A 9,991-nucleotide genomic window follows, 5' to 3' on the forward strand; every position below is an offset into this window, starting at 1 on the left:
TAATTTTATAGCCTTGATCTAAACCATCAAACCTATCCAACGCTGACGATGCGAGTTGAAAATGGGATTTTATTTTGAAAGGGGTTCCCGGATGTTATTGGGTAGTACTACCGTTTGTCCCAAAATTAGAAAAGAACGCCTCTGTGCGAAATGGTCCGCATGTTTGCAAACTCCAAAAGGCATATTTCATTATAAACGGCGGGTATTTGATTGTCACCGCTTTAGTGAGGTGTAATACTCCGAAACTCTGAGAAAACATGCCCGAAATTAAGGTGACGCCGCTGGGTGAGTAGCAGCAGCAGCTAACCCCTCTCAACGATGCGCGTGTAAACATTTCAAATACTTTAACGTGTTTTTATTGTCCCCGCTGGCGAATTCAGCGACAATAACGTGTCTTTCTCTCACTCGAGCCCCCAAAACCAGGATGTAACTTGATTTTGTGTGAGAGGTTTCCCGCTGTTAGCTAGCGAAGCTAACCCCTGTCAGGCGTGTAACGTTCAGGGTCCCTCCGCAGGTGCCGGACAGGACGTCGGCCGCAGCTGCATCCTGGTGTCCATCGGAGGCAAAAACATCATGCTCGACTGTGGCATGCACATGGGATACAACGATGATGTAAGATGTCTAGTTTTACGGGAGTGATGTGATGGAATTCAGCTCACTCTGGTTCTCACGTCGCAGAGACGCTTCCCGGATTTTTCCTACGTCACGCAGAACGGCCGCCTGACGGAGTTTCTGGATTGCGTGATCATCAGGTTCGTTGCTGTCACATTCGTCACTGTCGGCCCGTTGCTCGTCCTCCACCTGACCCTGACCCGGCTTCTCCTGGACCGTTCCCAGCCATTTCCACCTGGACCACTGCGGCGCGCTGCCCTTCATGAGTGAGATGGTGGGCTACGACGGGCCCATCTACATGACCCACCCCACCAAGGCCATCTGCCCCATCCTGCTGGAGGACTTCCGGAAGATCACTGTTGACAAAAAGGGAGAAACCAACTTCTTCACCTCACAGATGATCAAAGACTGCATGAAGAAAGTGGTTCCTCTGAACCTCCACCAAACGGTGCAGGTGAGCTTTAGCTTCGTTAGCACGGCTGCAGGAGCCGCTGCTCTCGTCTCTGACGCTCAGTCGGGCCGATGTCGCCGGCAGGTGGACGACGAGCTGGAGATCAAGGCGTATTACGCAGGACACGTCCTGGGAGCCGCCATGGTCCAGATTAAAGTGGGCTCAGAGTCGGTCGTCTACACTGTGAGTAGAAACGGGCGTGTGACGCTCTTCTGTCCTTCATCTGAAGCAGCTTCATTGGTGAAGAATTGATCTGTTAATGAGGGAAAAGTTGGACCAGGGCTGAAGCTCCTCAGACGTTCACCTGAACTGAGGACGACACCTGTTAACAGTCTGTTTGCTTTCAGGGAGACTATAACATGACGCCCGACAGGCATTTAGGGTAAGACGTGTTTCAGTTCCCGTCCTTTCCCGTGCGTCCGCGCGCTGACGTCCTCCTCGCCCGATGCAGGGCGGCGTGGATCGATAAGTGTCGTCCCGACATCCTCATCTCCGAATCCACGTACGCCACAACCATCCGGGACTCCAAGAGGTGCAGGGAGAGGGACTTCCTGAAGAAGGTGCACGAGAGCATAGAGCGAGGGGGGAAGGTAAGAGCTGCCACACCTGTGGGGCCGCACCTGTGGGGCCGCACATGTGGGGCCGCACCTGTGGGGCCGCACATGTGGGGCCGCACCTGTGGGGCCGCACCTGTGGGGCCGCACATGTGGGGCCGCGCCTGTGGAGCCGCACCTGGGCCACACCTGTGGACCCACACCTGTGGGGCCGCACCTGTGGGGCCGCACCTGTGGAGCCGCACCTGTGGAGCCGCACCTGTGGAGCCGCACCTGTGGGGCCGCACCTGTGGAGCCGCACCTGTGGGGCCGCACCTGTGGGGCCGCACCTGTGGAGCCGCACCTGTGGAGCCGCACCTGTGGGGCCGCACCTGTGGAGCCGCACCTGTGGAGCCGCACCTGTGGGGCCGCACATGTGGGGCCGCGCCTGTGGAGCCGCACCTGGGCCACACCTGTGGACCCACACCTGTGGGGCCGCACCTGTGGGGCCGCACCCGTGGGGCTGCACCTGTGGGGCCCCACCTGTGGGGCCGCACCAGCAGGAGAAGAATCTTGGGTTTATTCTTCATTGCAGGTTCTGATTCCAGTTTTCGCTCTGGGAAGAGCACAAGAACTCTGCATCCTGTTGGAAACCTTTTGGTAGTTTCTTCTTCTTCTTCTACTGAATTAAAGACCGGGACAGAAGAGCAAGATGCTCACTGGTTTCCTCCACCAACAGGGAGAGGATGAACCTGAAGGCCCCCATCTACTTCTCCACCGGGCTGACGGAGAAAGCGAACCATTACTACAAGCTCTTCATCACGTGGACCAACCAGAAGATCCGAAAAACCTTCGTGCAGAGGAACATGTTTGAGTTTAAACACATCAAGGCCTTCGACCGCTCCTATGCTGACAACCCCGGCCCCATGGTACCCCCCCCCCCCCCCACAGTCCATCCAAACACACCAACGCCAGACGTTGAGGTCATTGTGCTTTCAGGTGGTCTTCGCCACGCCAGGTATGCTGCACGCCGGTCAGTCTCTGCAGATCTTCAAGAAGTGGGCTGGGAATGAGAAGAACATGGTGAGTTCTGCCCCCCGGGGGTGGGGGCCTCGTTGTCACAGCAACAACACCTCTGGTTCTTCCAGGTCATCATGCCGGGTTACTGCGTCCAAGGAACCATCGGACACAAGATCCTGAACGGCCAGAGGAAACTGGAGATGGAAGGAAGAGCAACAGTAAGACCTTTAGGGACCATCGCTCCAGTTTAGAACCTCCAGGATCCTTCTGGGATCATCTGAACCAGTTCAAATCAGAGAGTGAAGCAGTCGTAGGCTGCAGAAGATGAAGGTCCAAGTTCGGTTCCCCGGGAGGAGCATCAGACTAACGCTCCAGACGTGTTTTTCAGCTGGACGTGAAGCTGCAGGTGGAGTACATGTCCTTCAGCGCCCACGCCGACGCCAAAGGCATCATGCAGCTGATCCGCATGGCGGAGCCTCGCAACATGCTGCTGGTCCACGGGGAGGCGGCCAAGATGGAGTTCCTGAAGGGGAAGATCGAGCAGGAGTTCAGTGCGTGCGGCGTCAATCGCGAATGTGAATCCCACTGACGAGCCTCGTGATCTAATCCCAACCTTCCCGACAGATATCGACTGTTACATGCCGGCCAACGGAGAGACGGTGACAGTAACCACCAATCCCAGCGTTCCCGTGGACATCTCGCTCAACCTGCTGAAGAGGGAGATGGTGCTCGGAGGTGCATTTAGAGTGACTGGGCTGGGGGCGGTCCTTCATCCACCGAGTAGGCGGTCCTTCATATACCGAGTGGGCGGTCCTTCATTGACACTGGGTGGGCGGTCCTTCATCCACCGAGTGGGCGGTCCTTCATTAACACCGGGTGGGCGGTCCTTTATTAACACCGGGTGGGCGGTCCTTCATTGACACCGGGTGGCGGTCCTTTATTAACACCGGGTGGGCGGTCCTTTCTTAACACCGGGTGGGCGGTCCTTTCTTAACACCAGGTGGGCGGTTCTTCATTGACACCGGGTGGGCGGTCCTTCATATACTGAGTGGGCGGTCCTTCATTGACACTGGGTGGGTGGTCCTTTATAACACCGGGTGGGCGGTCCTTCATTGACACCGGGTGGGCGGTCCTTTCTTAACACCAGGTGGGTGGTCCTTTCTTAACACCAGGTGGGCGGTCCTTTATAACACCGGGTGGGCGGTCCTTTATAACACCGGGTGGCGGTCCTTTATAACACCGGGTGGGCGGTCCTTCACATGTGGTGACTTCATTCCTGTCTTTCAGGGCCTCTTCCTGATCCCAAAAAGCCTCGCGCCATGCACGGAACCCTGATTATGAAGGAAAACGTAGGTTTGATCCGCTCATTGGTCAGGAACGCTGGAGCCTGCCGTCACCTCCTGTCTGGTCTCTCCATCAGAGCCTGAGGTTGGTGTCCTCGGAGCAGGCGCTGAAGGAGCTCGGACTCAACGAGCACCAGCTACGCTTCACCTGCCGAGTCCACCTGCAGGACCCCCACAGTGATAACGACACGCTGCACCGCGTCTACACACACCTGAAGAGGTGCTACTGGTGCTACTGGGAGGGGGAGGATACATCTGCTGGTGTCACTGGTTCCCCTGTTGACGCTTCTTCTCTTTGCTTCAGCGTGTTGAAGGGTTACACCGTCCAGCACCTCCCCGATGGAACGGTCATGGTGGAGTCCATCGTTGTCAAAGTGTCCTCGTCTGCTGAGGACGCCAGCATGAAGGTGCTGCTGTTGTCATGGAGCTACCAGGTGAGAACCGTTCGCTGCGCAGCCGCGCTGCTGCCGCTAGAGGTCGCTGTTCCTCTCTTCGATGTCTTGTTGGTGTTCTGGGGCCACAGGTAGAGGTGTGTTCAGGGTCACATGTTGGATGGAGCACGTGACGCATGCAGCAAGCAGGTCGGAATCCCCCCCCCCACCCCACACACACACACACAGAAATGAAAGTGAGCGCGTGGGTTATGTCAGAGCTGTGCAGCCGAGCGGTTTATGTGGCTTCGCAACTTCCTGCACAACAAAAGCTCTTCACCTTCAGCAACGTCTCATGTTTTTAATCTGAAGTCTCACAGACACACAAGCGACATCAGCAGTGACACAAACGCACAACAACAGGAACCCGTTCAGGCTCAGGGGCAGCAAACGTTTTTCACGATTAGCTTCATTTCTCATGTGGAAAATCAGATTCTAAAAATCACTAAAGCACATAAAGGAGGGTCGCAAAATCTGCAGCTGCTGCGTGAAAATGAGGAAGCGTGAGCGAAGTCCTGATCTCAGACTGTGGATCTGCTTCCAGGACGAGGATCTGGGCAGCTTCCTGTCCACGCTGCTGAAGAAGGGACTTCCTGCTGGCCTCTGCTGACCCAACAGAACCAACAACCCCCAACACTGAAAACCCTGTTTGAATAAAAGCTTTTGTAGAACCTCTGATGTCTGAGATGGTCATTAAGACTTCATGGTGAGGGTGGTTCCTGGGGCGCAGGCGGGCGCGCTGGCATCACGTGGCGTTGATGACGTAAATGCCGCGGTGCCTCCTGGCGCGGTCCCCCAGCCATGACCTCAGCCTCCAGCTCTTCCAGTTGCAGTGGCTGGTGGTGACGTAGTACAGCAGGGGGTCCATGCAGGTGTTGAGGGTGACCAGCGCCATGGTGACCCGCCGGGCGTGGTAGATGGCGTTGATGGCGGCGCAGTTCTGGATGACCTCCATGCGTCCCAGCAGGTGCAGCAGGTAGACCACGTGGTTGGGCATGAAGCAGAGCAGCGTGATGGCCAGGATGGCGTAGATGACCTTCACCGCCTTCGCCGCCGTTTTCGTCTTGATGGCGGAGATGCGCCTCGCCGCCAGCGGGTAGCACACCAGGATGATGGCGGACGGCAGCAGGGAGCCGAAGGTCAGACACAGGAAGCTGTACGCCGCCAGGCGCGAGGTCCACTCCGTCTTGGCGAAGTTCTCGAAGCACAGGTGGTTTCCCGGTCGGACCCTGTTGGTCTCCAGAGGCCCCATGAGGATGAAGACCAGCATGGCCACGCCCACGGCGCACCAGAGCGCCGCGCTGACGACCATGGCGCACCAGGCGCTCTGCAGCCGCAGGTAGGCGTGGGGGTGCAGCGTGGCCACGTAGCGGTCCACGCAGATGCAGGTCATGAAGCAGATGCTCAGGTAGATGTTGGCGTGGAACAGGATCCCGGAGAGGCGGCAGGAGACGTCGCCGAACACCCAGTTGTTCCCGTTGAGGTGGTAGTGGATTCTGAAGGGCAGCGTGCCGAGGATGAGGAGGTCGGCCAGCGCCAGGCTGCTGATGTAGACGCTGAAGGCCGTGCGGGAGGCCGCCCGGCAGCTGAAGGCCACCAGGACCACCACGTTCCCGGGAAGACCCACGACCAAGGCCAGCACGTAGACCGCCGGGAAGAGGTAGACCTGGTAGTCCGCTGCGGTGACGCTGCAGTTCATGGCTCTGTAACCATAGCAACAACAACCGTTTTAGCCCCGACTGCGGGCGACTATTTTGGTTCCACAGATTATTGACGCGCGAACCGTCGTGATGCTTAACTAAGATGAGGGATCCGCGTGAGAACCTCGGCTCCTCGGTGAGAAGCCGCCGATTCTGAACACGTGAGCTCTAGAAACGTGTCCGAGGGGAACGCCGCCTCCACGCACCCACACGCTGCTGCTTCTGGAAACTCTGAGCTCATCCAGATCATTGTATCCAAGGCAGTTTTCTCTGTCAACTGGACTGGGGTTCTTCTCTTGGTCCAGCAGACAAAGGGGAGACAGGAACGAGGTGAACGACCCGACCAACGACCCTGCTAACGACTCTCAGGTGACCACCCGGATCATTAGCATGCAGATGGTCCACAGCGGCTATATTTTCTAGCTCTCTCCCCAGCGATTTCAGAACTGAAGAAGCCTCCTGGATAGAAGGCGAAACGTCTTCAAGAGAAGAAACCCAGTCCAGTTGACAGAGAGAACCACCTTGGGTCTTTTTACTCTTAAGTGTCTCTAAAAAGTTCGGCGTTCCCTCTCAACATGAATCTCAAGAAGCTTCACAAACTCTAAACTCTGGATCTAAGAGGCAAAATACAGAAACACACTTACTGGATTTTGTTCTCAAAACTCGAAGGTTGGTTCCGTGAAAGGTTCTGGTTGTTCTTCAGCTCATCTCTCAGAACGAAGTCGGTCTGAGACTCGTCGCTCAGGTCTTTAATTTCCTGTTTTGGGGCATGTGTAGCTTCAAGGGGGCGGGGTGTGTGTGTGTGTGTGTGTGTGTGTGTGTGTGTGGTGTGTGTGTGTGTTGTGTGTGTGTGTGTGCACGTGTGTGTGTGTGTGTGTGTGTGTGTGTGTGTGTGTGTGTGTGTGTGTGTGTGTGTGTGAGAAGCATGTTCACTCCGTAGGTGTATTTTTTAGTTACATGACTCAAAGTGGAGCTTTGAAGGTGTTTTGACACTTGAACAAGAGGAAGTTTCATCGTTTCCTTTCACTCAGACGTTTGAGTGAGTCGCTGTAATATTCAGCATCATTAGAAATGAACAAAAATGTAAAAAAAATTCAGACTTTTCCTTGAAATAGAGGAAGAAATTCAAGATTCAGATTCAGATTCAGATCCTTTATTGTCCCACACGGGGAAATTTACAGTGCTGATCCGGGAGGAGTGGAATATACAAAGAGGATGTATATTTACAATAATCCAGGTAAATGGATACTCAGCCTCTGTGTACCTGTACAAGTACAGAGGGTGAATACAATATACACATCAGAATATATAATATTAAAGATCTGCGATACCCCTCCTTCACACAGCGAGGGTGGAGTCAGGGTGTCCTGTAGGGGGGGGACGTGTTGTTCAACATGGAGGACAGCTGAGCCATCATCCTCCCATTTCCCACCACCTCCACTGAGTCCAGGGGACGTCCCAGGACAGAGCTGGCCCTCCTCACCAGCCTGTCCATCCTCCTCCTGTCCCTGTCCAGGGGACGTCCCAGGACAGAGCTGGCCCTCCTCACCAGTCTGTCCATCCTCTTCCTGTCCCTGTCCGTGATGCTACTGGACCAGCAGACAAGCCCATAGAAGATGGCTGATCCTACCAGAGTCATAAAGTCCTCAGGACATGTCCCTGCACTCCCAAAGACCTCAGCCTCCTGAGCAGGAACAGTCTGCTGCTGCCCGTGTGTCCAGTCCAGGTTCTTGTTTAGGTGAACACCCAGGTACTTGGAGGACTCCACCACGTCAACATCCGTTCCCAGGACGTTCACCGGTGGGGGGGGGGGGTGTTACGCCTGAGGAGATCCACCACCAGCTCCTTGGTTTTGCCAGCGTTGATCTGGAGGTTGTTCCTCAGGCTCCAGTCCACCAAGTCCTGAATAAGTTCCCTGTACTCCATATCGTCCCCATCAGTGATGAGGCCGACAGCAGCAGAGTCCTCAGAGAAGTTCTGGAGGTGACATGAAGATGAACTGTGTGAGTCCGTGGTGTTGAGGGTGAACAGGAGAGGAGCCAGAACCGTTCCCTGCGGGACACCGGTGCTGCAGAGGAGCCGGTCTGACTGGGAGCCCTTGGTGAGGTGGTCCAGGATCATGTTGTGAGGTGGTCCAGGATCATGTTGTGAGGTGGGGGTCCACCCCAGCTACCTGCAGCTGGTCCCCCAGCAGCCTGGGCTGGATGCTGATCCTCACAACATGATCCTCACGGTGCTTCCAGCCTCCTCCAGGTGGGTGAGGGAGGTGACGGCGTCGTCCACCCCGATGCTCGGCTGGTAGGAGAATGGGTCCATGAAGGAGCTCACCAGGGGACGCAGGTGGGCGAGGACGAGCCTCTCCAGCGTCTTCATCAGGTGAGAGGTCAGAGCCACCGGCCTGTAGCTGCTGAGCTCCTCGGGGTGACGTGTCTTCGGCACCGGGACGATGCAGGACGTCTTCCACAGCTGTGAAGACGTCCTGCATCGTCCCGTCTCCCCAGCTTCAGGCTCAGGTTGAACATGTGACTGAAGATCCCACAGCTGGTCTGTGCAGGACTTCAGGAGCCTGGAGCCGATGCCATCCGGACCCGTCGCTTTCCTGGCCCTGTTCTTCTTCAGGTCCTTCCTCACCTGGTGTGGTGTGACTCAAACTTTATTGATAAAGCACTTAAGTAGCACACACACACACACACACCACACACACACACACACACACACACACACACACACACACACACACACACACAGTCACTAATGGAAATTGCTGGGCCCTGAGACCTCCACCGTCAGAACCACGACTGCTGACGGGCAGGAGGCTCCACCCTGAGGGGCAGTGGTCCTGGTGCTGGTCCTGGTTATTGGTGCTGGTGCTGGTGCTGGTGCTGGTGCTGGTGCTGGTGCTGGTGCTGGTGCTGGTGCTGGTCCTCGTCCTCGTGTTCTGAAGCCTCAGCATGTCCCAGAGCGTCACACTCTCAGCACGTGATGCAGCGGTGCCTCATGTTTCCTGCCTGTTTCAGTCCGGATGCTCAGAAGTTTGAGTTCTGCACCGCTGCGTCGTGGCCACTAGGCGGCGCCAACACTTCATCCGTCCACGTTAAAGAGTCGATTATATTTCCATTAAACTCGTGAATCTGAAGGTTTTTTTTATTTAATTTAATTTACTGTCCCAAACATCCATTAATCACACAAAAGGACATTTTTTCCTCATCAGTATTGTCTGCAATCACAAGCACAACGTTTCAGTTTTCTGTAAATGACTAAAACGTGAAGAATTAAGCTCCTTTATTTCAGCCTTTATCAGAGATTTGAAGCCTTCTGTACTTCTGTACAACCTGTCGGTGCAAATAGGCCCGTTATCAAGTGTTTGTGTTGCAGCCATGTGATAAATGGTTTATCTCTCCAGGGTGGAACCTTTTCTCGGGTCTTCAGTCGGGAATCAAATCAAATCAAATCAATCTTTATTTATATAGCGTCTTATACAATCAAGAGTTTTAAATGTTCAAAGTTCCTCAGACATTCATCATTCAAAAATTTGTATGCTTCATTTGATGAACGTGCTTCCTGTTTAGAAGTCAAAAACTAATTTAAAATGTGCAAATATCTTGGACTTATTTGGACTTAATGACTAAACGAGCTGAAATGGTGATTTTTCATGTCAGCTGACAGAAAGGGAAAAATATCCCATTATTTCTATTATTGCATCATCAAACCTGAGGCTCCTCATCATCACGATGAAGGTGCAGCAGCTGAATGTGCCTCGTCTCTTTAGACGTGATATTCAGCAGAAAAGTTAGAAAATTAATCTGATCGGAAGAAAAATCACGTTCATTCAAAGAAAGCAGAACGTGACGTCAAGCGTGTTGCGTTCAATGGCTATCGGAAATATGACCACTCGACATTA

At 54.5% G+C, this 9,991-nt stretch overlaps 2 protein-coding genes across 7 annotated transcripts; one reads left to right on the forward strand and one right to left on the reverse strand.

Annotated features, from left to right (window-relative positions):
• The first annotated feature begins 87 nt into the window (after nucleotides 1–87).
• On the forward strand, nucleotides 88–5,068 carry ints11 (integrator complex subunit 11). 4 transcript variants are annotated; one of them, XM_057039873.1, is made up of 17 exons: nucleotides 88–285; nucleotides 515–612; nucleotides 679–752; nucleotides 838–1,066; nucleotides 1,148–1,246; nucleotides 1,411–1,445; nucleotides 1,515–1,653; nucleotides 2,192–2,256; nucleotides 2,336–2,525; nucleotides 2,596–2,679; nucleotides 2,745–2,834; nucleotides 3,005–3,167; nucleotides 3,241–3,351; nucleotides 3,904–3,965; nucleotides 4,037–4,179; nucleotides 4,264–4,393; nucleotides 4,935–5,068. In XM_057039873.1, the coding sequence occupies exons 1-17, from the start codon at nucleotides 258–260 to the stop codon at nucleotides 4,998–5,000; spliced, it is 1,806 nt and encodes a 601-aa protein (XP_056895853.1). In that variant the 5' UTR covers nucleotides 88–257; the 3' UTR covers nucleotides 5,001–5,068. The 4 variants fall into 4 exon arrangements, with proteins under 4 accessions (XP_056895853.1, XP_056895856.1, XP_056895854.1 ...); XM_057039876.1 differs by lacking the exons at nucleotides 4,264–4,393; nucleotides 4,935–5,068 and adding an exon at nucleotides 3,518–3,542 and having other exon boundaries at nucleotides 3,241–3,396; XM_057039874.1 differs by lacking the exons at nucleotides 3,904–3,965; nucleotides 4,037–4,179; nucleotides 4,264–4,393; nucleotides 4,935–5,068 and adding exons at nucleotides 3,617–3,713; nucleotides 3,764–3,860 and having other exon boundaries at nucleotides 3,241–3,396.
• LOC130529539 (proteinase-activated receptor 3) lies at nucleotides 4,672–6,881 on the reverse strand. Of its 3 annotated transcripts, none has more exons than XM_057039883.1 (3): nucleotides 6,735–6,834; nucleotides 6,190–6,385; nucleotides 4,672–6,093 (listed from the first exon to the last, which is right to left on the reverse strand). In XM_057039883.1, exon 3 carries the CDS (start codon nucleotides 6,087–6,089, stop codon nucleotides 5,136–5,138), a length of 954 nt encoding a protein of 317 aa, XP_056895863.1. In that variant the 5' UTR covers nucleotides 6,090–6,093; nucleotides 6,190–6,385; nucleotides 6,735–6,834; the 3' UTR covers nucleotides 4,672–5,135. The 3 variants fall into 3 exon arrangements, with proteins under 3 accessions (XP_056895863.1, XP_056895862.1, XP_056895861.1); XM_057039882.1 differs by having other exon boundaries at nucleotides 6,190–6,380; nucleotides 6,729–6,828; XM_057039881.1 differs by lacking the exon at nucleotides 6,190–6,385 and having other exon boundaries at nucleotides 6,735–6,881.
• Between the last annotated feature and the right edge of the window lie 3,110 nt (nucleotides 6,882–9,991).

The sequence above is a fragment of the Takifugu flavidus genome, chromosome 8, assembly GCF_003711565.1.
Source record: "Takifugu flavidus isolate HTHZ2018 chromosome 8, ASM371156v2, whole genome shotgun sequence".
Lineage (NCBI taxonomy): Eukaryota > Metazoa > Chordata > Actinopteri > Tetraodontiformes > Tetraodontidae > Takifugu > Takifugu flavidus.